The following is a 27,223-nucleotide window of genomic DNA, read 5'->3' as shown; positions in this document are numbered from 1 at the left end:
TGCAACATATTGATTCTATACTGAGTGGACAAACCATTAGGAACACCTGCTTTTTCCATGACATAGACTGACCAGGTTCAAAATTCAAAAGGCACTCGCACATCTGAGCTATCTTTGTTGCAGGTGAATGGTAACAGTTGAATAAGATGAGAAAAATGAAGAAACCCGCACACTGCTCTTGCTAGTATCGCTGCTCATTAATAAGCTTTACGTATTGGCCTCAAGGCCTTCGTCAGAGCTTTTGACTGACCAGCTGAAAGCTATGATCTCTTATTGATGTCACTTGTTAAATCCACTTCAATCAGTGTAGATGAGAATAAGGCTGTAACGTAACAAAATGATGAGGAAGGGAAGGGGTCTGAATACTTTCCGAATGCACTGTATTTGCACAGCATTCAGAAAATATTCAGACCCTTGACTTTTTCCACATTTTGTTATGTACAGCCTTATTAAAAAATTCATTAAATCGTTTTTTCTCCCTCGTCAATACTCCATAATGACGAAGCAAAAACAGGTTTTTAGACATTTTTGCAAATGTATTACAAATAAAAAATTGAAATATCACATTTACTTAAGTATTCAGATCCTTTACTCAGTACTTTGTTGAAGCACCTTTGGCAGCGATTACAGCCTTGAGTCTTCTTTGGTATGCCGCTACAAGCTTGGCACACCTGTATTTGGGGAGTTTCTCCCATTCTTCTTTGCAGATCGTAGCGCAGCGTCGCTGCAGAGCTATTTTCAGGTCTCTCCAGAGATGTTGAATCGGGTTCAAGTCCAGGCTCTGGCTGGGCCACTCAAGGACATTCAGAGACTTGTCCCGAAGCCACTGCTGCGTTGTCTTGGCTATGTGCTTATGCTCGTTGTCCTGTTGGAAGGTGAACCTTCGCCCCAGTCTGAGGTCCTGAGCGCTCTGGAGCATCAAGGATCTCTCTGTACTTTGCTCCGTTCATCTTTCCCTCGATCCTGACTAGTCTCCCAGTCCCTGCCGCTGAAAAACATCCCCACAGCATGATGCTGCCACCACCATGCTACACCGTAGGGATGGTGCCAGGTTTCCTCCAGACGTGACGCTTGGCATTCAGGAAAAATAGGTGCCTTTTGGCAAACTCCAAGAGGGCTGTCATGTGCCTTTTACTGAGGAGTGGCTTCCGTCTGGCCACTCTACCATAAAGGCCTGATTGGTGGAGTGCTGCAGAGATGGTTGTCCTTCTGGAGGGTTCTCCCATCTCCACAGAGGAACTCTGGAGCTCTGTCAGTGAGACCATCGGGTTCTTGGTCACCTCCCTGACCAAGGCTCTTCTCCCCCGATTGCTCAGTTTGGCCGGGCGGCCAGCTCTAGGAAGAGTCTTGGTGGTTCCACATTTCTTCCATTTAAGAATGATTGAGGCCACTGTGTTCTTGGGGACTTCAATGCTGCAGACATTATTTGGTACCCTTCCACAGATCTGTGCCTTGACACAATCCTGTCTCGGAGCTCTACGGACAATTCCTTGGCTTGGTTTTTGCTCTGACATGCACTGTCAACTGTGGGACCTTATATAAACAGGTGTGTGCCTTTCCAAATCATGTCCAGTCAATTGAATTTTCCACAGGTGGACTCCAGTCAAGTTGTAGAAACATCTCAAGGATGATCAATGGAAACAGGATGCACCTGAGCTCAATATCGGGTCTCATAGCAAAGGGTCTGAATACTTATGTCAATAAGGTATTTCTGTTTTTATTTTTAATACATTTGCAAAAAAGTTTTCGATTTGTCATTATGGGGTATTGTGTGTAGATTGATGAGGAAATTGTTTTATTTAATCCATTTTAGAATAAGGCTGTAACGTAACAAAATGTGGAAAAAGGAATGGGGTCTGAGTACTTTCCGAATGCACTGTATATATACAGTGCCTTCAGAAAGTATTCATACCACTTGACTTCTTCAACATTTTGTTGTGTTAAAGCCTGAATTCAAAATGGATTAAATATTGAAAAATTCTCACCCATCTACACACAATACCCCATAATGACAAAGTGAAAACACACATACATACACGAACACACATATATATATATATATATATATATATACAGTGAGGGAAAAAAGTATTTGATCCCGTGCTGATTTTGTATGTTTGCCCACTGACAAAGAAATTATAAGTCTATAATTTTAATGGTAGGTTAATTTGAACAGTGAGAGACAGAATAACAACAAAAAAATCCACAAAAACGTACGTCAAAAATGTTATTAATACATTTGCATTTTAATGAGGGAAATAAGTATTTGACCCCTCTGCAAAACATGACTTAGTACTTGGTGGCAAAACCCTTGTTGGCAATCACAGAGGTCAGACGTTTCTTGTAGTTGGCCACCAGGTTTGCACACATCTCAGGAGGGATTTTGTCCCACTCCTCTTTGCAGATCTTCTCCAAGTCATTAAGGTTTTGAGCCTGACGTTTGGCAACTCGAATCTTCAGCTCCCTCCACAGATTTTCTATGGGATTAAGGTCTGGAGACTGGCTAGGCCACTCCAGGACCTTAATGTGCTTCTTCTTGAGCCAGTCCTTTGTTGCCTTGGCCGTGTGTTTTGGGTCATTGTCATGCTGGAATACCCATCCACTACCAATTTTCAATGCCCTGGCTGAGGGAAGGAGGTTCTCACCCAAGATTTGACGGTATATGGCCCCGTCCATCGTCCCTTTGATGCGGTGAAGTTGTCCTGTCCCCTTAGCAGAAAAACACCCCCAAAGCATAATGTTTCCACCTCCATGTTTGACGGTGGGGATGGTGTTCTTGCGGTCATAGGCAGCATTCCTCCTCCTCCAAACACGGCGAGTTGAGTTGATGCCAAAGAGCTCGAGTTTGGTCTCATCTGACCACAACACTTTCACCCAGTTCTCCTCTGAATCATTCAGATGTTCATTGGCAAACTTCAGACGGCCCTGTATATGTGCTTTCTTGAGCAGGGGGACCTTGCGGGCGCTGCAGGATTTCAGTCCTTCACGGCGTAGTGTGTTACCAATTGTTTTCTTGGTGACTATGGTCCCAGCTGCCTTGAGATCATTGACAAGATCCTCCCGTGTAGTTCTGGGCTGATTTCTCACCGTTCTCATGATCATTGCAACTCCACGAGGTGAGATCTTGCATGGAGCCCCAGGCCGAGTGAGATTGACAGTTATTTTCTGTTTCTTCCATTTGTGAATAATCGCACCAACTGTTGTCACCTTCTCACCAAGCTGCTTGGCGGTGGTCTTGTAGCCCATTCCAGTCTTGTGTAGGTCTACAATCTTGTCCCTGACATCCTTGGAGAGCTCTTTGGTCTTGGCCATGGTGGAGAGTTTGGAATCTGATTGATTGATTGCATCTGTGGACAGGTTTCTTTTATACAGGTAACAAGCTGAGATTAGGAGCACTCCCTTTAAGAGTGTGCTCCTAATCTCAGCTCGTTACCTGTATAAAAGACACCTGGGAGCCAGAAATCTTTCTGATTGAGAGGGGTCAAATACTTATTTCCCTCATTAAAATGCAAATCAATTTATAACATTTTTGACATACGTTTTTCTGGATTTTTTTGTTGTTATTCTGTCTCTCACTGTTCAAATAAACCTACCATTAAAATTATAGATTGATAATTTCTTTGTCAGTGGGCAAACCTATAAAATCAGCAGGGGATCAAATACTTTTTTCCCTCACTGTATATATACTATGATTTTTGTTCTAATTTTAAAAAATAAATAATAAAATAACATTTAAAGAAGATATGTTTTACAACTGTGTTTTTCTACACACACAGTTTAGAAGATAAGATAAAAATGAGTCTGTTTCCTCTCGCTTTGATTCTGAAAGCTACTGGAAAATGACATTCTCTGGTCTAAGTACCAATACATCATAATAGTATTTGGAACATGAGGAGAAAAACAGCTTACAAGGCACGTCATCTGCAATATTTTTCAGTCAATAAATTGTGTCTAAACATTTTCAGCGTTTTCTTACAGTACTATTGTGGAGGCTATTTGAAAAGTGCTGCATAAGCACACTAAAAAGAATAGTGCTGCTTGCTACCCGGGTATCCAGACATTATACTGCCTGCCATATGCCTAGGGCAGGAATGGGACGATACATGTAAATGAGCAGTTTAAATTAACTGACAGATGATACAGCTCACTTTTAAAGTTTGCATTTAAGAAACGCTGTGTCTAATGAAAGGTACAACTGTAACCTTTAAATGGTTTCTGCTGAGAAATAAAAACTATAAAACTATATCAGCAACTTGAAGAGAGAAAGCAATCTTACAATTCAAATCATTTGTGACAAACTAATAATTGTTTTAATACATTATGAATGACAATGCTGTTATGACAGGTAATATTTCCCTCCACAGTCATCTTTCAAGTGTAGCGGCAATTAAATAATAACAAAACAAAATCTAAAAAAGGGGAAGGAGAAGAGAGTTATTTTTCCCATCCCACTAATGACACAAACCCAAAGGATATGTCCTAAATGGCACCCTATTTCCCATAGGGCTCTGGTCAAAGCTAGTGCACTATGTAGGGAATAAGATGCTATTTGGGATGCAGAACTACAGTAGCTTCATTACATTGGATAACTCAGTCTTGCCCTCGGCCCCTGATGTTTTTAAGCCACATTTAGGCCAATTAATTAGGCAGTTTCACAGATGAATTCACAGTTACAAAAATCAAACATGAAGGGCTACAAAGCTTCCATCACACCATAGCACTAGAACACAGTGGTAGCACACATGCTGTACAACAAACAATGCTACTATAGTGTACTACAATATATAATTGTATACTATAGGATTACTATACAACCGCTAGTCTCTCATCACAGCCCTAACATTAAAATGTTACAAGACATAATCCAGTAGCTAATTTGGTTCTGGGTGCAGAGACTTGACAACCACACAAGCCTAGAATTGATCTGAAATAGAATTGGACATGATGTAGTCATCAAGGCTAAGAGGTGAGGTAGGGACTAGAACTCTTCCTCATTCCAGAGCTGCATGCATTAGTAATATTCACAAGGTCTGTCTGAGCTGAGCTGAGCAACACTTACACAAGAACCTCATCTCACATTATCATTAAATTCATTTACAGCAAAATTACACTGGGGTTCATCCTCCTTCCTACCCCTTCATCAGCTCACATCAACACTTTGTGATTTGTCTTGAGGGACCTAGCCCAGATTCCAGAGGAAAGAAAGCAGTGATGTTACTGCTGGGTTGTGTAAGCCTGTTATGGCTGTTGCTAGCTCCTTGCCTTGCATGCACACATACGCTAGTCTAGTTTACTGCTTAGTAGAGATATGTACAGTACAGATTGTGTGTGTGTGTGTGTGTGTGTGTGTGTGTGTGTGTGTGTGTGTGTGTGTGTGTGTGTGTGTGTGTGTGTGTGTGGAATGACACTTATGCAGCCCTTCCCATTGGCCAATTCAAAACGACACCATATATTTGACTTAAAATAACAATTTTAATCTGTACATTCAAGTATTTTGTATTGTGATGCAGACTCAGAGTAAACCGGTCTACATTTATGAGAAAATGTGTCAACCTCAACATAAAAGAAATGACTACGTCACAACCGGATATTGCTATCTCACTCATGCACAAAACATCAGTGCTTACATAAGCATGTTGAATTGCTCACTGGGATTATTCATAACCCCATTATTTAATTTCCCAAAACATTACTCATACGTCCAATGGATTCAGTGCAATAAGAGATATAAATGGTGCAATTCTTCCTTTTTAAATTATCTTAATTTGAACGATGCAGATGACACAGCAGTGATGTCACGGCTGGTGCCTTGTGGGAAGGGTCTCAGCTGGTGTGTGTTGGCCCTACTGGATGAAAGATCCACCTTCACCTTCTACTGTATATCCATGCTGTACCATAGTTAGTTATATCCATGCTGTACCATAGTTAGTTATATCCAGGCTGTACCATAGTTAGTTATATCCAGGCTGTACCATAGCTAGTTATATCCAGGCTGTACCATAGTTAGTTATATCCAGGCTGTACCATAGTTAGTTATATCCAGGCTGTACCATAGCTAGTTATATCCAGGCTGTACCATAGTTAGTTATATCCAGGCTGTACCATAGTTAGTTATATCCAGGCTGTACCATAGTTAGTTATATCCAGGCTGTACCATAGCTAGTTATATTCAGGCTGTACCATAGTTAGTTATATCCAGGCTGTACCATAGTTAGTTATTTCCAGGCTGTACTATAGCAAACATTAGTTATATCCAGGCTGTACCATAGTTAGTTATATCCAGGCTGTACCATAGCTAGTTATATCCAGGCTGTACCATAGTTAGTTATATCCAGGCTGTACCATAGCTAGTTATATCCAGGCTGTACCATAGTTAGTTATATCCAGGCTGTACCATAGCTAGTTATATCCAGGCTGTACCATAGCTAGTTATTTCCAGGCTGTACTATAGCTAGTTATATCCAGGCTGTACCATAGCTAGTTATATCCAGGCTGTACCATAGTTAGTTATATCCAGGCTGTACCATAGCTAGTTATATCCAGGCTGTACCATAGCTAGTTATATCCAGGCTGTACCATAGTTAGTTATATCCAGGCTGTACCATAGCTAGTTATATCCAGGCTGTACCATAGTTAGTTATATCCAGGCTGTACCATAGCTAGTTATATCCAGGCTGTACCATAGTTAGTTATATCCAGGCTGTACCATAGCTAGTTATATCCAGGCTGTACCATAGCTAGTTATTTCCAGGCTGTACTATAGCAAACGTTAGTTATATCCAGGCTGTACCATAGCTAGTTATATCCAGGCTGTACCATAGTTAGTTATATCCAGGCTGTACCATAGCTAGTTATATCCAGGCTGTACCATAGTTAGTTATATCCAGGCTGTACCATAGTTAGTTATATCCAGGCTGTACCATAGTTAGTTATATCCAGGCTGTACCATAGTTAGTTATATCCAGGCTGTACCATAGTTAGTTATATCCAGGCTGTACCATAGTTAGTTATATCCAGGCTGTACCATAGCTAGTTATATCCAGGCTGTACCATAGTTAGTTATATCCAGGCTGTACCATAGCTAGTTATATCCAGGCTGTACCATAGTTAGTTATATCCAGGCTGTACCATAGCTAGTTATATCCAGGCTGTACCATAGTTAGTTATATCCAGGCTGTACCATAGTTAGTTATATCCAGGCTGTACCATAGCTAGTTATATCCAGGCTGTACCATAGCTAGTTATATCCAGGCTGTACCATAGCTAGTTATTTCCAGGCTGTACCATAGTTAGTTATATCCAGGCTGTACCATAGCTAGTTATATCCAGGCTGTACCATAGTTAGTTATATCCAGGCTGTACCATAGTTAGTTATATTCAGGCTGTACCATAGTTAGTTATATCCAGGCTGTACCATAGTTAGTTATATCCAGGCTGTACCATAGCTAGTTATATCCAGGCTGTACCATAGTTAGTTATATCCAGGCTGTACCATAGCTAGTTATATCCAGGCTGTACCATAGCTAGTTATATCCAGGCTGTACCATAGTTAGTTATATCCAGGCTGTACCATAGCTAGTTATATTCAGGCTGTACCATAGTTAGTTATATCCAGGCTGTACCATAGTTAGTTATATCCAGGCTGTACCATAGCTAGTTATATCCAGGCTGTACCATAGTTAGTTATATCCAGGCTGTACTATAGCTAGTTATTTCCAGGCTGTACTATAGCAAACATTAGTTATATCCAGGCTGTACCATAGTTAGTTATATCCAGGCTGTACCATAGCTAGTTATATCCAGGCTGTACCATAGTTAGTTATATCCAGGCTGTACCATAGTTAGTTATATCCAGGCTGTACCATAGTTAGTTATATCCAGGCTGTACCATAGTTAGTTATATTCAGGCTGTACCATAGCTAGTTATATCCAGGCTGTACCATAGTTAGTTATATCCAGGCTGTACCATAGCTAGTTATATCCAGGCTGTACCATAGTTAGTTATATCCAGGCTGTACCATAGCTAGTTATATCCAGGCTGTACCATAGCTAGTTATATCCAGGCTGTACTATAGCTAGTTATTTCCAGGCTGTACTATAGCAAACGTTAGTTATATCCAGGCTGTACCATAGCTAGTTATATCCAGGCTGTAGGCCTACCATATCTAGTTATATCCAGGCTGTAGCTACCCTAGCTAACGTTAGTTATATCCAGGCTGTACCATTGCTAGTTAAATCCAGGCTGTATTATAGTTATATCCAGGCTGTACCATAGCTAGTTAACATGAAACTCTTTTTTTATTTAGACAAATGTTTTTCACCCTGAAGACAGGCTTTGTGGCAAGCTCAATTTGTCAGCACCATCTGCAGTGTAAGAAGTTAATAGCAGTGATGAAATGCTACTAGTTGGACAATATGCATACACAAAGATTAAAAAAACATCATCATCAAAACAGTTAATAATTTAGCTAAACATCACTAATTCACTATGTGTTTAATGAGAAACGTCTTTGATGGTCTTTATCCTTGTCTCACCTGGTTGCCTTAGGATCCCATATGACCACATCAGCATCACATCCCTTAGCGATCCTTCCCTTCTGGGGGTAGAAGTTGAAGATTTTCGCTGCATTGCTGCTGGTGACGGCTACAAATCGATTCTCGTCCATTTTCCCGCTATGCTGCGGAAAGTAATTACACAAAATACTGAGTTTCAATATCCTGGATATGAATGACAAATTCCATATTTACTGACATAATTCACCTGACAAAAGGTCAATGCTTAAGTGTGCAGTAAGCGATTCAAAGTTTCACTCCAAATATCAAAACGTGCAATTTTTTTGCCAGCGTTTTACAATGTTAATTTTTGCAATGGCCTCCGGGTTAACCGGCTAAAGCATTTTCCTGAGAGAAGGACAGAAAGAAGTAAGGGAGGGAGGAAGAAAGGAAGAAATGGAACGAGAAGGACAGAAAGAAGGGAGGGAGGAAGGAAGGAAGAAATGTAAAGAGAAGGACAGAAAGAAGGAAGGGAGGGAGGAAGGAAGGAAGAAATGGAAAGAGAAGGACAGAAAGAAGGAAGGGAGGGAGGAAGGAAGGAAAAAATGGAAAGAGAAGGACAGAAAGAAGGAAGGGAGGGAGGAAGGAAGGAAGGAAGAAATGGAAAGAGAAGGACAGAAAGAAGGAAGGGAGGGAAGAAGGAAGGAAGAAATGGAAAGAGAAGGACAGAAAGAAGGAAGGGAGGGAGGAAGGAAGGAAGACATGGAAAGAGAAGGACAGAAAGAAGGAAGGGAGGGAGGAAGGAAGGAAGAAATGGAAAGAGAAGGACAGAAAGAAGGAAGGGAGGGAGGAAGGAAGGAAGAAATGGAAAGAGAAGGACAGAAAGAAGGAAGGGAGGGAGGAAGGAAGGAAGAAATGGAAAGAGAAGGACAGAAATAAGGAAGGGAGGGAGGGAGGAAGGAAGGAAGAAATGGAAAGAGAAGAACAGAAAGAAGGAAGGGAGGGAGGAAGGAAGGAAGAAATGGGAAGAGAAGGACAGAAAGAAGGAAGGGAGGGAGGAAGGAAGGAAGAAATGGAAAGAGAAGGACAGAAAGAAGGAAGGGATGGAGGAAGGAAGGAAGAAATGGAAAGAGAAGGACAGAAAGAAGGGAGGGAGGGAGGAAGGAAGGAAGAAATGGAAAGAGAAGGACAGAAAGAAGGGAGGGAGGGAGGAAGGAAGGAAGAAATGGAAAGAGAAGGACAGAAAGAAAGCGAGCCTGCTGCTGCTACAGTACAGTCTGCTGCGACTTCCACTATGACAGTTTGGATTGATTCTGACAGATAATAACTTCCACTATTACAGTTTGGATTGATTCTGACAGATAATAACTTCCACTATGACAGTTTGGATTGATTCTGACAGATAATAACTTCCACTATGACAGTTTGGATTGATTCTGACAGATAATAACTTCCACTATGACAGTTTGGATTGATTCTGACAGATAATAACTTCCACTATGACAGTTTGGATTGATTCTGACAGATAAAAACTTCCACTATGACAGTTTGGATTGATTCTGACAGATAATAACTTCCACTATGACAGTTTGGATTGATTCTGACAGATAAAAACTTCCACTATGACAGTTTGGATTGATTCTGACAGATAAAAACTTCCTTGATGCACATAATAAATTGCATAATATCAATTATTATCTTCTCTTCTCACAGCAGAAATGTCACTTGGCACCTATTAACTCCTACTATAGAATTGAATCAACCGTCTGAAAATAGTACCACTCATTTTTGTAGGGCCTGTATCCTGGACACAGATTAAGCCTAGTCCTGGACAAAAAAAAGCACTTTCAATGGAGAATCTCCATGAGTCTGCTTTTTGGTTTAGGACTATATGTTTAATCTGTCCGGGAAACTGGCCTATAGTGTATATAATAAAGAAGGATGTGATATGCCGGGGGAGCAGAATGAGAGGCCTAACTGACAACGCCCTTCTCCCAAATGACAGACATCCTGTCCTCCACTCCGTTGACTCCGTTGGGGATCTTTGTAAAGTCGTCTTTGCCCAGGGCCTTCTGACACACAGAGAATGTGCAGTGGTCTGTCCCAGTCACACTGAGGTCATCACTGGAAGAATGAAACAGAAGCATCTACAGTGGGGAGAACAAGTATTTGATACACTGCCGATTTTGCAGGTTTTCCTACTTACAAAGCATGTAGAGGTCTGTAATTTTTATCATAGGTACACTTCAACTGTGAGAGACGGAATCTAAAACAAAAATCCAGAAAATCACATTGTATGATTTTTAAGTAATTAATTAGCATTTTATTGCATGACATAAGTATTTGATACATCAGAAAAGCAGAACTTAATATTTGGTACAGAAACCTTTGTTTGCAATTACAGAGCTCATACGTTTCCTGTAGGTCTTGACCAGGTTTGCACACACTGCAGCAGGGATTTTGGCCCACTCCTCCATACAGACCTTCTCCAGATCCTTCATGTTTCGGGGCTGTCGCTGGGCAATACGGACTTTCAGTTCCCTCCAAAGATTTTCTATTGGGTTCAGGTCTGGAGACTGGCCATGCCACTCCAGGACCTTGAGATGCTTCTTGCGGAGCCACTCCTTAGTTACCCTGGCTGTGTGTTTCGGGTCGTTGTCATGCTGGAAGACCCAGCCACGACCCATCTTCAATGCTCTTACTGAGGGAAGGAGGTTGTTGGCCAAGATCTCGCGATACATGGCCCCATCCATCCTCCCCTCAATACGGTGCAGTCGTCCTGTCCCCTTTGCAGAAAAGCATCCCCAAAGAATGATGTTTCCACCTCCATGCTTCACGATTGGGATGGTGTTCTTGGGGTTGTACTCATCCTTCTTCTTCCTCCAAACACGGCGAGTGGAGTTTAGACCAAAAAGCTCTATTTTTGTCTCATCAGACCACATGACCTTCTCCCATTCCTCCTCTGGATCATCCAGATGGTCATTGGCAAACTTCAGACGGGCCTGGACATGCGCTGGCTTGAGCAGGGGGACCTTGCGTGCGTTGCAGGATTTTAATCCATGACGGCGTAGTGTGTTACTAATGGTTTTCTTTGAGACTGTGGTCCCAGCTTTCTTCAGGTCATTAACCAGGTCCTGCCGTGTAGTTCAGGGCTGATCCTTCACCTTCCTCATGATCATTGATGCCCCACGAGGTGAGATCTTGCATGGAGCCCCAGACCGAGGGTGATTGACCATCATCTTGAACTTCTTCCATTTTCTAATAATTGCGCCAACAGTTGTTGCCTTCTCACCAAGCTGCTTGCCTATTGTCCTGTAGCCCATCCCAGCCTTGTGCAGGTCTACAATTTTATCCCTGATGTCCTTACACAGCTCTCTGGTCTTGGCCATTGTGGAGAGGTTGGAGTCTGTTTGATTGAGTGTGTGGACAGGTGTCTTTTATACAGGTAACGAGTTCAAACAGGTGCAGTTAATACAGGTAATGAGTGGAGAACAGGAGGGCTTCTTAAAGAAAAACTAACAGGTCTGTGAGAGCCGGAATTCTTACTGGTTGGTAGGTGATCAAATACTTATGTCATGCAATAAAATGCAAATTAATTACTTAAAAATCATACAATGTGATTTTCTGGATTTTTGTTTTAGATTCGGTCTCTCACAGTTGAAGTGTACCTATGATAAAAATTACAGACCTCTACATGCTTTGTAAGTAGGAAAACCTGCAAAATTGGCAGTGTATCAAATACTTGTTCTCCCCACTGTACATCACTAAACGGTAAGGCAGCCATCTTTACTGCCTGTCATTCATTTCTATTGCACCGACAATATGCAGTTACACTTCACTTTCCTTTCTTTTTCAAAGATTCCACTGTGTTTGGCATTGTTGTTCACCTTCCCAGTTCATGTGTTCCTGGGTGGTGTATGGGGTAATATGCTGATAGCACTAGTCATGACTGCTTATAACATCTGTTATGTCATTGTTATGACAGTGTTATGGAGCACTTATGTGACAGTGGGTGCACGGAAGGTGTAACCTAATGTGCTTTACTCAGTGAAAAGGGCAGAAGAGGAACAGTGAGATCAGGTTGATATTGGCTAAGGCTCCACATACTTTGCCAGTAGGTCCATGAGGTATCCCGGGGTGCTGGGGTCGGGCCTCAGAGGTGGGCCCATGACGAACTTGGCAGCGTGGGCCCAGTCTTTGTGCCAGTAGTGGGTGCCATCTGTACCCAGTCCTGCTGCTATGGGCTCACCAAACACCACACGGCCTGTTGGGGTACAAACATCTCTACAACCATGCATACATAACACAGATCACCATCCATGTCATGTTTAGCCTCTCTCTCTCTCTCTCTGTCTCTGTATGTCTCTCTCTCAGTCTCTCTCACTTTTTCTCTCTCTCTGTCATTCTTTCCCACCCACAGTTCCTCCCAGCAGGCAGTGTCAGGCCCACTCACCATCTCTGCGTGCGTTGGACACAACCTTAGCGGCAGACTTGCTCATGACGTGGACCACATAGAGCGGGCAGTTGACAGCGTGGGCGATGGTGATGGCTCTCTGAGTGGCCTCAGCCTCCACCTCCTCAGGACGACACAACTCATGACCCTCCGGACCTGTGATGCCCAGGGACAGCATCTTCTTAGCCCCCTGCCAAGTGAGAGAAGGTCAGTTTCAAAAATGCCCCTAAATGGCAGATAAAAAAAACTGCCTGTGTGACACAGATAAACTTTTGTGAAATATTCACAGAAATAGTTACAAAAGGTTATACAAGTAGGAGCAGATTAGCATAGAATATTACACCATGACGCAAATAGGTTTTCCTCAGGTAGCGTTGAGGGAGGAAGCTGACATGTTACATGCTTTTTGACAACAGACAACGGGTGTATTACAAATACTACTCTATGGAAGTTTAGTTGCTAATCGTTTACATAAAATATTCATCAAGGAGTTGTAAACTCACTCTAAACATGTTCCCAATAAATGTATGTATCTCCTGAATAGTTTCTGTCACCAAAAACAGACTACAGATTGGGCATCTGCTGCCCTCTAGTGGTTATTCTACAGACCTCAACTTGGAAAAGAAAGTTGACAATCTAGAGCTAGAACATTCCAACCTGAATCAAACAGAACTAGGTGTTGATCCTTGGACTTTTTGTGTAACTGATATTGGATTGAGTGAACACTGATTTTAGTATCTTTTCAGGTTAACACCGACCCACCTGTTCAGCTTAAACAGAGGACAGTTACTGTAATGAACCTTGCCCCTTAAGACATTGACAAGGAATAAACGAAATAAGAGAAGTCAAATAGTTTCCCCCTTAGTAAATAATGTATTATGCATAGAATCTCTTTGCTTCCACATTGCGGCAACATAGAAACCTTCACAGCAACATTACTTAATTTTCAAATGTGAGAAAGAATGAATGCTATAGTGAATGACAGAGGGGTAAATGATCAATTATAAAATGATATACATAAAAGCTATGAACTGTAACTCCAGTGTCATGAGATTGCAAAACATGACACTGCAAAACAAGTTTGGTTTGGTTCCCGTACCTCATATGGTAGAATGAAATGAGCTACTGTTCATGTGCCGTTATGTAGGCCATGACACATAAATGGTATTCTTATGTCCTATATCACATGACCAAATGACTGCCGATGATAAGAGTATGTTGGCTGTGTTCTAGGAAGCACCTTGATGACACACGATAAGGTACATGAGATGAAAGGAGAGAATAGGACCGACAAAGATGAAGAAGACTGTGTGTCTGTTTGCAGTGGGTTTTGTAATACTAACATGTATAATAATAACATCCTCACGTGTGATATGTTATTGTCATACATTATTTGATTTGACATTCCATAGTTATGTTGGGCTGCAATAGAATCAATGTGTGTGCTCCTTATTTACCAACATGAGTAAAGAGTCTCAAAGACAGCACAACTAGATAGCAATAGCTATCCACTGAGGTGAGGATTGAAAACATGGCAGTGTCTTCAATGTTAACTAGTTCAAGGACATACTGTGCATACTGTGCTAGATAGATGTAAATATTGGTACTTTATTAATCCCAGAGGGAACATTTCTAACCAGTACCTTAGAAAAAATATGTCATAACCAACTGTCAAATCTTACATCACCAAGAGTAGAACTTCATCATCTAGACTTTTCTGCAGACCCTGTAAAGGTATTTTAAACTCCAACATAACACAAACATGTGGTTCATAAATAACAGCAGCCTTGAAAGTTTTTCTTTACTGCAACAGGGATATACAGTAAGCACAAACATTTCAGCAGGTGCAGGTCAGAGTTTTCCTCCCTTTGCACTTAGTTTTGCATGGCTTGGATAGGGTTAGTTTTGCATGGCTTGGATAGGGTTAGTTTTGCATGGCTTGGATAGGGTTAGTTTTGCATGGTTTGGATAGGGTTAGTTTTGCATGGCTTGGACAGGGTTAGTTTTGCATGGCTTGGATAGGGTTAGTTTTGCATGGCTTGGATAGGGTTAGTTTTGCATGGCTTGGATAGGGTTAGTTTTGCATGGCTTGGATAGGGTTAGTTTTGCATGGCTTGGATAGGGTTAGTTTTGCATGGCTTGGATAGGGTTAGTTTTGCATGGCTTGGATAGGGTTAGTTTTGCATGGCTTGGATAGGGTTAGCTTTGCATGGCTTGGATAGGGTTAGTTTTGCATGGCTTGGATAGGGTTAGTTTTGCATGGCTTGGATAGGGATAGTTTTGCATGGCTTGGATAGGGTTAGTTTTGCATGGCTTGGATAGGGTTAGTTTTGCATGGCTTGGATAGGGTTAGCTTTGCATGGCTTGGATAGGGTTAGTTTTGCATGGCTTGGATAGGGTTAGTTTTGCATGGCTTGGATAGGGTTAGTTTTGCATGGCTTGGATAGGGTTAGTTTTGCATGGCTTGGATAGGGATAGTTTTGCATGGCTTGGATAGGGTTAGTTTTGCATGGCTTGGATATGGATAGTTTTGCATGGCTTGGATAGGGATAGTTTTGCATGGCTTGGATAGGTTTAGTTTTGCATGGCTTGGATAGGGTTAGTTTTGCATGGCTTGGATAGGGATAGTTTTGCATGGCTTGGATAGGGTTAGTTTTGCATGGCTTGGATAGGGTTAGTTTTGCATGGCTTGGATAGGGTTAGTTTTGCATGGCTTGGATAGGGATAGTTTTGCATGGCTTGGATAGGGATAGTTTTGCATGGCTTGGATACGGTTAGTTTTGCATGGCTTGTTTCTTGTTTAGTCATCTATTAGGTTACATCAGGATTAAACATTAACGTAAACCAATGACCTCTGGAATACTTACACACTGAGCAGACAGTCAATAGGAACTCCTGACTGAACCTTTCTCAACATAATGTATTTGCTTAGTCTGTCAAAATAGGTCATTTGTATTTTCTCACCAACAGTTGATAAATTAACCTTTGTTCAGTCCTGGTTCATGGGATATTGTATGGGTACATTGTTACCCACAAGGTTCCATGTTTTTTCCGGGGAGCGTTCAGTACGACAGAACAGTGTGCAACGTTAAATTCAATGAAAGCAGTAATGTACTGAACGACCAGTTGAAACATTTTGTGATTATGGTGGCCCAGACGGCAGTTACCATATGGTTTGCTGCATGATTTTTATGATTTCAAATGGTCACACTTAAATTGATCAGGGCACACCTCACCACACCCACCAAACTTGAGCAAACTTACCTCAAAGGCTGTTGAAGAATGATGCGTACCATTTGGTGGCAATGTGTCGTTCAGTATAAACTGTCACACAACGTTGCAAACATTGAAGCGAACTGAACGAACCCCTGGTTTGAGCCATATTGGCTTTGTTGTGGTCAGGAATGTTTGGGAATACCTCTGCAATAAGGTCTCCATTCTCTGCGTGCACCTGGGCTATAGCTCCAATCTCTTTGCATTGGGAAAACGCAGCATACAGCTCATGGTCTTGAAGCATGAACACATCCTTGTATGCCATGAACATCTTGAAGGAGTTGACACCTTTCTCTTTGGCCAAAGTCTCCATTTCCTTCTTGACCTAGAAGGGTTTTAGCAAAAAGCAAATTAGTTTTGATGCTTTTCTTTGCAATGCTGAGAGATAAGACTGTTAACATCTCTGTAAAAACCATGTATTGACATACTGTCCATCCCAGGTCTCCATGGAGTCTATTACCACATGGTATTTCCTGTTGGGATGTTATTTATAAGTAGATATTGCTGAGATTAAGGCCGGGATTCAGTTCTTTGCTGGAGATGCACCTTTTAAAGGCAATATTCCCGCTTTGGCGGAGACAGCATTCACCATAAACAAATTTTTTGTCTCAAGTGGAAATTACCTTTAAATGTCAAGCGTGCTATAACGCTGATCTACCGCTGACTGGATTGAATCTACAGTAACAGTGTCCCTCATTTTCAAAACAAGTCCGCTATTTTATAAAATCCCTATAGATTTGATGGCGTCAGGCCAGAATAAACAACGTTTTAAATCCTGCCCAATCTCACAAAACATTCACAGATCAAGACAAATAAATGAAACATTTCAGTCTGGGACAGAAATGGTTACTTATTTTGTAACGATCTGTACAAATGTAACTGATGGGAACCCCAGTCTCTTACTTGGGATAGAAATACAGGGTGCTGGGAAGGCTACCTCGTCACATGAGCATGAGTCTGATGCATAAAAAAATGTTGGGTTCTGATGGGCAAATTTGATATTTGTATTTTCAGGTTAGAAAATAGATTATAGATAAAAACGGGCATGATGGCCCTGATGTGGCACTACCTTGTCGCTCCACCATGTGACGGCCACATGGAGGGAGTAGTCACAGCAGACCTTGGCGTCAGCCGTGTCCCTCCACCTATCATAGGCCTCCAGCAGGGACGTGCCTCTCTGGGGGATCACAAAGTCTAGGATCATGGTGGTCCCTCCTGCCAAGGCAGCCTGGGTGCAGAGAGCAGGGTTAGGGTTTAGAAAAGGGGTTAGGATTTAGGGTTTAGGGGTGGTGGAATGGGGTATATCCAGGAGGGTGGTCCCTCCTGCCAGGGCATCCTGGGTACAGAGAGCAGGGTTAGGGTTTAGAGAGGGGGTTAGGGTTTAGGGGTGGTGGTATGGGGTATATCCAGGAGTGGGGTCCCTCCTGCCAGGGCAGCCTGGGTACAGAGAGCAGGGTTAGGGTATGATGTAGATAGGTTAGGGTTTAGAGAGGGGTGGATATGAGGGGGTAATGTTTACGGTGTAGTCCAGGATCATGATAGTGCCTCCTGCCACTTTCCAGGACAGCGTGGATAGAGATGTACGGAATAGGGTTTAGGTTCAATGGATAGAGATAAACAGAACAGGGTTTAGGTTCCATGGATAGAGATATATACAGAACAGGGTTTAGGTTCCATGGATAGAGATACACGGAACAGGGTTTAGGTTCCATGGATAGAGATACACAGAACAGGGTTTAGGTTCCATGGATAGAGATACACGGAACAGGGTTTAGGTTCCATGGATAGACATACACGGAACAGGGTTTAGGTTCCATGGATAGAGATACACGGAACAGGGTTTAGGTTCCATGGATTGAGATACACAGAACAGGGTTTAGGTTCAATGGAGAGCAGGGTTAGAGTTTACTACAGATAGCGTTTGGGGTTAGAGTGTAGACAGATTATGTACAAGGAGAGAATGCAATCCATGCTTTGGTTTTGTTAAAAATAGCCACTGTACCAACCACTAATATTAGATGCAAGTCAATGTCCCTCAGTTCGCATAATTTTCATTCCATGCCCAAATCATCTCTGCAAGGGAGTTAAATTACTTGGTTTAAAGTTACTTTGAGATAATTTGAGCATGACATAATGGCATTTCCCCATCTGGCCTGGGTCCCAATCTTTTTTGGGGTGTAAGACGTAGTGTTATTTTTGGGGAAGTTGTGTTTCCATAGCTAGGGCTGACACTAAGGACTTGTGAAGAGCACAATCAACAACTTCTGAATACTCTGAACAGTTGCTTTGAGAAGGAAAAGGCTCAGTTGTTGTGTTAACAGTCAATAATTGTAATGCATGTTAACTAGGGCACATTGATTTAAGGCCCTTAATCATATCATTATACATTTGTACCAGTTGAATGTAGACATGGAAATAAAAACGTTTTTGTAAAAAAAAAATAACTGAAATATGTTATTAAAATATGCAAATGAGGTGATATCTCATTAAATATGCACATATGTGCATATCGCACAACTCTATTTTTCTGGACACTGGATGAAGTAAGCCTAAATATTTTGGTTTCATTTTGTTAAGACACTTCAGAACCGGACTTGTCCAGAGCATATTGTGGATAAATACTTTTTTTCATCTTTCTATCTGTAAAATACTAAAGACATGTACATAAAATGCATGTTTGGTGCATTTTTCCAAAGAAAAGGTTATCTACAATAAAAAAAATATGCCAACATATCAACAATTCACTCTGGGCAAGTCTGGAGAATATATATATATATATATATATATATATATATATATATACATATATAAGGATAACCACACAACATTTGGTGAATGCAGATGCTTCTGAGTTGGCATGTGGGAAGAGTCTGACTTTCAGGAAATGGCAGTTAAAGGCAAGTACACTGAATTTAGACTACCAAACGCTAAACACCTATACAGACCCAATCACTACCTCTTCAAAGTACACTATATATACAAAAATATGTGGACACCCCTTCAAATTAGTAGATTAGGCTATTTCAGCCACACCTGTTGCTGACAGGTGTATACAATCAAGCACACAGCCATGCAATCTCCATAGACAAACTTTGGCAGTAGAATGGCCTTACTGAAGAGCTCAGACTTTCAACATGGCACCGTCATTGGATGCCACCTTTCCAACAAGTCAGTTCGGCAAATTTCTGCCCTGCTAGAGCTGCCCCTGGCCAACTGTAAGTGCTGTTATTGTGAAGTGGAAAGGTCTAGGAGCAACAACGCCACACAAGCTCACAGAACAGGACCGCCGAGTGCTGAAGCGTGTAGCACGTAAAAATCGTCTGTCCTCGGTTGCAACACTCACTACCGAGTTCCAAACTGCCTCTCGAAGCAACGTCAGCACAATAACTGTTCGTCATGAAATGGGTTTCCGTGGCCGAGCAGCCGCTCACAAGCCTAAGATCACCATGTGCAATGCCAAGCGTCAGCTGGAGTGGTGTAAAGCTCACCGCCATTGGACTCTGGAGCAGTGGAAACGTGTTCTATGGAGTGATGAATCACGCTTCACCATCTGGCAGTCCGACATACGAATCTGGGTTTGGCGGATGCCAGGAGAACGCTACCTGCCCCAATGCATAGTGCCAACTGTAAAGGAGGAATAAAGGTCTGGGGCTGGTTCGAGCTAGGCCCCTTAGTTCCAGTGAAGGGAAATCTTAACGCTACAGCATACAATGAATGACATTCTAGACTATTCCGTGCTTCCAACTTGTGGCAACAGTTTGGGGAAGGCCCTTTCCTGTTTCACCATGACAATGCCCCCGTGCACAAAGCGAGGTCCATACAGAAATGGTTTGTCGAGATCGGTGTGGAAGAACTTGACTGGCCTGCACAGAGCCCTGACCTCAACCTATCTAACACCTATGGGATGAATTGGAACACCGACTGCGAGCCAGGTCTAATCGCCCAACATCAGTGCCCGACTAATGCCTCACTAATGCTCTTTTTATACTTTTTCAGTATAAAAATACACTGCAGTGTAATGATGATGTTGATGATGGGGGGTGGTTGATCACACCTCTCAATGAAACGTTATGGAGGAGTGCACTTTACAGGGAAGTGGTAGGCTACACTGTACTTTCAGCACTGAAAAATGTACTTGCATTTCTGCAGCATCGGCCATCTACTGCACATTATAATGCTTTTTTTGTTTAATAGCCTACTGATTATATGTTTTTAATTATGTAAAGGTACAGTATGTACTTCATTAAATGGGGTTTTATGTATCCTACCTCTAATACAGAAAAGACAGACAACTACAGTGCCTTCAGAAAATATTCACACCCAAATGTTGTTGTGTTACAGCCTGAATTTTAAATGGATTACATTTAGATGTTTTGTCACTGGCCTACACACAATACCCCATAATGTAAAAGTGGAATTATGTTTTTCGAAATGTTTACATATTAATTAAAAATGAAAAGCTGAAATGTCTTGAGTCAATAAGTATTCAACCCCTTTTGTTATGCCAAGCCTAAATACGTTCAGGAGTAAAAATGTGCTTAATAAGTTGCATGGACTCACTCTGTGTGCAATACTAGTATTTAACAGGATTTTTTAATGACTACCTCATCTCTGTACCCAGAAACATACAATTAATTATCTGTAAGGTCCCTCAGTCGAGCAGTGAATTTCAAACACAGATTCAACCACAAAGACCAGGGAGGTTTTTCAATGCCTTGCAAAGAAGGGTACCTATTGGTAGATGGATAAAAAAAATGTAGACATTGAATATCCCTTTGAGCATGGTGAAGTTATTAATTACACTTTGAATGGTGTATAACTACACCCAGTCACTACAAAAATACAAGCGTCCTTCCTAACTCAGTTGCCGGAAAGGAAGGAAACTGCTCAGGGATTTCACCACGAGGCAAATGGTGACTTTAAAACAGTTACAGAGTTTAATGGTTGTGATAGAAAAATACTGAGGAAGGATCAACAACATTGTAATTACTCCACAATACTAACCTAATTGACTGCTAAACATTTGGCAAAGTAATTCACTTTTTGTCATGAATACAAAGTGTTATGTTTGGGGCAAATCCAATACAACACATTACTTAGTACCACTCTCCATATTTTCAAGCATAGTGGTGGCTGCATCATGTTATGGGTATGCTTGTACTCATTAAGGACTGGCGAGTTTTTCAGGATAAAAAATAAACAGAATGGAGCTAAGCACAGGCAAAATCCTAGAGGAAAATCTGGTTCAGTCTGCTTTCCACCAAACACTGGTAGATTAATTTACCTTTCAGCAGGACAATAATCTAAAACACAAGGCCAACTCTACAGTGGAGTTGCTTACCAAGAAGTCAATGAATATTCCTGAGTGGTCGAGTTACAGTTTTGACTTAAATCTCCTTGAATATCTATGGCAAGACCTGAAAATGGTTGTCTAGCAATGATTAACAACCAATTTGACAGAGCTTGAAGAATTTTGAAAAGAATAATGAGCAAATGTTGCACAATCCATGTGTGGAAAGCTTTTAGAGACTTACCCAGAAAGACACACAGCTGTAATTTCTGCCAAAGGTTATTCAGCGAATATTGACTCAGGGGTGTGAATACTTATGTTTGTGAACATTTCTAAAAACATCTATTCACTTTGACATTATGGGTTATTGTGTGTAGATGGGAGAGAAAGACATCTATTTAATCCTTTTTGAATTCCCCAACAAAATGTGGAATAAGTCAAGGGTTATGAATACTTTCTGAAGGCAATGTAATTATTTTTGTTCTGATTTTACTAGTGAATATTCCTAATGCAGTGAAATCAAGCAACACAAAATTATTCTTACCTTAGTTCCAATATGGAAATCATCTACTGCTTTGGTGCCCATAAACGCCAACTCCATGTGGGTATGGGTATCGATACCACCCGGTATCACCAGTTTATCAGTGGCATCTATAACGGTAACTCCGGCCGGGATTTGGAGGTTTAATCCGACTTCTTTAATTTGTCCGTCTTCAATGTAGACATCACTGATAATGGAGCAATCCTCGTTCACAATTTTCCCTCCTTTTATAAGAATCCTGCTTTGGTTTAACATTTTTTCTTTCTCTTTTAGAAGCTCTGGGCATAGGCCTATAATGTCAGTTAGAAAATGTTTTGCTGAGATGGGACATACAACGAACAAATATTTCACAAGTAGACACACCTTTCACAACACAAGAGAGAGACAAAAATACATTCCCAGGAAGTAGCCTGAATTTCGCAATATTTAGCAAACTTGACCAGACTTGCAGGGCCTCGGTCCCCTAGGTCATTAATTCCATAAAAAAATTGTTTCACTCAATTTATCCAGATCACAGATGGCAAGCAGGTGCAAGTAAAAATTGTCTGGTAGAAAGTGAGGAAGAAATGAACGTGCAGTAGACCTAAAGTGTGTTTGTCTCCATGAAGCTCCAGGGACCACCCATTTTATGGTGGCCGGTCGGCCCTTCCCACAAATAGGCCAATGATTGATGGATTGCTGATTTCTTGCTTTCCAACATTCCCAGAACATGAGGTTAGTCAAAGGTTACAGCCAGAACCGGCCGCTAGGGGGCCCCAACCGGGCACAAAGGGCACGTGCCCCGGATGCTAGGAACTCAGTCAGGGTCTCAACTTACTGTTGAGAGTTAGAATAGTAGAATACACAAGGTGGAATTTCGAAATGTGGTTGTGCATCAGCAGTTTTCCTCTTGTTATGTCAGTCACTGACTGTCACTCAATTAGCCCATGTCAGCTAACATTTTTTAGATTGTTAAGTTAGTCTACCCAGCAGCTATCTAAATCATGGCCGAATTACCGACCAGGCACGAAGGGACCCTGATCTCCAGGACGACCCTATTGATTTTGTTAGTCAATCAGATATCATATTAACATGGCATGAGTCATGGCAAAAGGTGTAGAATTTCAGGAAATTTGCTTTAAAACTGAAAAGATTTCTCCACCCCATGGCAAAATGTTTAGAATTACAGAAAACTTGCTTTAAAACTGCAACATTTTCTCTACGCCGCATTCTCTGGCCACTATAAGCTGACCAAAGTGTATTTCTGAGGACGCACTAAAACCACAGACGTTCAGATAACATTGTGATATTCCTGGAGCACTCAACACATCACATCTCTTTGTCTCCTGAACTGTTTTTGTTATTAGCCACTGGGAGAGATGAGCATTTCAGTGCAGTGGATTGGTTGTCAACAAGAACATCACATCAGTTCAGTTCCCACAACTTTTTTCATCCATTAGTGTATTAAAAAGAGAAGAAAAAAACAGAGACATTGGAGAGACAAAGATGCATGTGGTGGGGAGATAAGACAGCGCACAGGGCTTAGGAAACACCTAACCTTCACAGTACTGCAATAAACAATAACATGTGACTTAAGAGGATTTACATAAGATGAGAGCCCTAATCAGTAGGAGACAAACCAATGAGGAAGCAGTGGCATCTTCTAACTAAAACAGAAACTCTCAATGCTGCATTAAGAAAGTTCCGATTCAGGGTGGATTTAGAAAGCTGCCGTTGAGCATTGTTGTTGTTCCCTGAACTAACTACACAGGTCAGGTCTAACTGTAAAAAAAATATATATATATATCCAGGGAACACTAAAACGAACGTGGGGTGATATGAAATAAAAAGTGCCAAAATGGCCATTGTCCTTCAAAGTGACTTGATTGTTTTTGGTTCTAGCTCAGAATGTCCTAATTTTTCCAATCTCTGTAATACTTACTTATTATTTACTGGTATAACAGTTATGTTAAACTATTCCCATTTCAATGTCAATTTTTCTGGCAAAACAGAAAATGCTTTTCCTAATCCTATTGATCCCCTTCATTACCTCTGTGTGTCTCTAGTAACGGTACATCCTGCCTCTTCCTGGTACTGCATTATCTTTTATACTTCTTAAGCATTTTTTTATGCTTACAGGTGTCTACAAAAAAAGTATTTTGAAGGAATGCACATTAAAGGGAAAGCTAAGGGGACCCCCTATGTGCATGCTCAATCTGATTAATCTATTGTTAAATGTTATTTGTCCCATAAGGATTCAGAAGTGTTAAGGAAACACAGACATGCATAGACCCAGACTGGTAGATTGTATTTCCACTAATTGTTGCCCAGATGGCAGTGTTCTCTTCAGATTGAACAGACATTGAAGAGACTAATAGACATTTGACTCATGCTTTCATAATCCTGGAAACATACACTACCGTAAACAAACAGACAAATGTTTAAAATGATTCCACTTGTGAATGATCATTATGTCAAATGATCTTAACCTGAGTAAACATAATACCTAGAGAAAACAAATATCTCTATATTGTGTTGGTTATATTGGAATAATATTGCATTTCTTTGATATATAATAATAAAACACCTTATTTCACTCATACCCTTGGACACACACAATCTAAGATACAGTACTGAAATAGAGATTTCAAATGATCAGTCCTCCATACATAATGATTTATCAATTATCTGTAGATGATCTGTAATCAATAGAACTAAGTGGGAAAAATTCCATAAGGCATCAAATTGAGCAGGAAATGATGTAATATTCCCTGGGACTGTATGGAGGTGAAAACACACTGCGACAACAGTACTTCAAAACATTTGTCAATCACATTGTTGCAGTTCAAGCATCACAAGGCAGGCAGCTGTTGAGCAGACTAAAAATGTTAAGCTTCCAACAATGGAAAGGCAGAAAATGTGAAGGGAAACAATTAAATTACGCCTTGCATGAAGTTTGCTTTTCATTTTGTGAGGCAAATTTAGTGCCATGGTTAATCATTATGCTGTCGAACACGATTTGCAAAAATATTCAAGAGCTTTACGTGCCTCACTGCCCCTTCTGTATTGAAAAATAATGGGCCTCTATCCAATTAAAACCTGCATTAAATCTCTTAAGTATTACATGCACTTTAGCAGTATCTCTCTGATGAGGCTTTTCTGTATGTGCAGATCCTGACAGAGCCTCAGAAAGGACAGCTTTTTGACTGACTGCTCTCTCTATTCCAGGGCTTGGATTGTATTGATACAGATTGTTCAAACCCCTCCACTGAACCCCTGTTCTGAACCATGCTTAGTTAGCCTACTATGTGGCATGAGAAATGATGCATGTGATACTGTACTGTACTGTAGGTAGAAGTCAAGGAATAAAGCATGATATTCTAGCTTGATCTGTTTTCTTCAGCTTGAATATAACCTTATTAACCACCCTATTTTTATAATGATTGTTGTATTTTCAAACCAATTAAATGTCAACACATTTCATGATAGTCTTACCTGATCAAGAGCAGAAAGGCCAAACTATTCCAAAACATCACGTGATTCATTGTTCTGTAATAAGGGCAACAGTCCAACATGTGAAAATATGATTTATGTGACCATCTGCTTTGTTTGATCTTAATTTAATTCTCTTTTTTGGTAGCTGAATTTGCATATACAGGCCCCATTCTTTAATAAATATCTTGAAAGGTGATGATGGATATGCCCCAGTATAGATCGATCCCCTTCACTAGTACCACTGCATTTTAAATCCACTGCCTCATTTCTCATTGATAAACTGACCAAATATGAGAACACATAACAGGCAGCTACTGTAGATGTTCAACAACCTCACTATCTACTCATGTTAATTAAAAGATTTGCAACTACACGTGTCTGAAGATAATCAAAATGTCTTCTCCTCTCAGTCCCAGATGTCTCCACGCTGCTGCAGAGCTCGTTTGCTGCAGCAATCTCATGTTTATTTAGAATTAATCAATCTACCCACAATTGAGTTAATTAATTAGTGTTTTAATGCTACACTTATAATTGCAATGCAGATGAATCTGTAGACAAAGCAATCAAATTATTGCAGCAAATATAACAGATTATTGTTGTTCAAACTTCTGTGTTACAAGAGGGATTGGATCTTCGTCTGTCTCAGACAGGGTGCTTTTATAACCACTAGATGGCACCATTGAGTAAAATTTCAACTTGTCTGTCCTCTGTCTGTCACAACTCGAATATCCACACAATTTGCAGTCCTAGTGTCCTTATTGAGTTAGTTTACATATATATAGGCTGATGTAAGATATATGGGGACCTTCATGACACCTGCAGTTACAGATGCATGTCTGCTTGTCATTACATTGATGGGCAACCAAAGGAATGATGATGTAAAGGTCGATGGACTTCTCAACCAGACAGTGTCAAGAGCAATAACACCCTGTTTTAAAAAGAAAGAGTGATATTTAAATTTTTATCATGTGGAAATCAAAGAGATCATTTCCCAGTGCCTTTAAATTGACATAATATTTAATCTGTTTTTCCGTGAGGTATGAAACATGACATCATGTTTCCTCTCTAAATGTCACAGGGTTTGTGTTCTCTCCAGGAAAATATTCACAAAGGATTGGTAGTAATGAGCAGAGCCCTCTATTTTATTTAGTCCATGCAGTATTAAATACTTCAGAATAAAATTCCCACAAATTTGAATTCCCAATATTTAATTTCATACAACATATTGATTCTATATACACTGAGTGTACAAAACATTTGGTACACGTGCTCTTTCCATGATATAGACTGACCAGGTGAATAGAGGTGAAAGCTCTTATCCCTTATTGATGTCACTTGTTACATCCACTTCAATCAGTGTAGATGAAGGGTAGGAGACAAGTTAAAGAAGGATTTTTAAGCCTTGAGACAATTGAGACATGGATTGTGTATGTGTCATTCAGAGGGTGAATGAGCAAGACAAAAGATTTAAGTGCCTTTGAATGGGGTATGGAAGTAGGTGCCAGGCGCACCGGTTTGAGTGTGTAAAAAACTGCAACGCTGCTGGGTTTTTCATGCTCAACAGTTTCTCGTGTGTATCAAGAATGGTCCACCACCCAAAGGACATCCAGCCAACTTGACGCAACTGTGGGAAGCTTTGGAGTCAACATGGGCCAGTATCCCTGTGGAATGCTTTCGACACCTTGTAGAGTTTATGCCC

General features: G+C 40.9%; 1 protein-coding gene across 1 annotated transcript in view; it reads right to left on the bottom strand.

Annotated features, from left to right (window-relative positions):
* The window catches only part of LOC311124708 (dihydropyrimidinase-like), a 36,346-nt gene extending 13,702 nt beyond the window's left edge, over positions 1 to 22,644 (bottom strand). The window contains exons 1-7 of the mRNA XM_084158327.1: positions 22,054 to 22,644; positions 17,289 to 17,447; positions 16,365 to 16,544; positions 12,947 to 13,136; positions 12,601 to 12,757; positions 10,476 to 10,617; positions 8,536 to 8,678 (exon numbers count right to left, since the gene is read on the bottom strand). Of these exons, the coding sequence (XP_084014453.1) occupies positions 8,536 to 8,678; positions 10,476 to 10,617; positions 12,601 to 12,757; positions 12,947 to 13,136; positions 16,365 to 16,544; positions 17,289 to 17,447; positions 22,054 to 22,305 (1,223 nt within the window). The 5' untranslated portion in view covers positions 22,306 to 22,644. The remainder of the gene's footprint in view (positions 1 to 8,535; positions 8,679 to 10,475; positions 10,618 to 12,600; positions 12,758 to 12,946; positions 13,137 to 16,364; positions 16,545 to 17,288; positions 17,448 to 22,053) is intronic.
* Between the last annotated feature and the right edge of the window lie 4,579 nt (positions 22,645 to 27,223).

The sequence above is a fragment of the Coregonus lavaretus genome (assembly GCF_964263955.1).
Source record: "Coregonus lavaretus genome assembly, chromosome: 3".
NCBI classification, from domain to species: domain Eukaryota; kingdom Metazoa; phylum Chordata; class Actinopteri; order Salmoniformes; family Salmonidae; genus Coregonus; species Coregonus lavaretus.
Note: the sequence above shows the minus strand (reverse complement) of the source record. Positions and strands in the feature narration are given on the sequence as shown.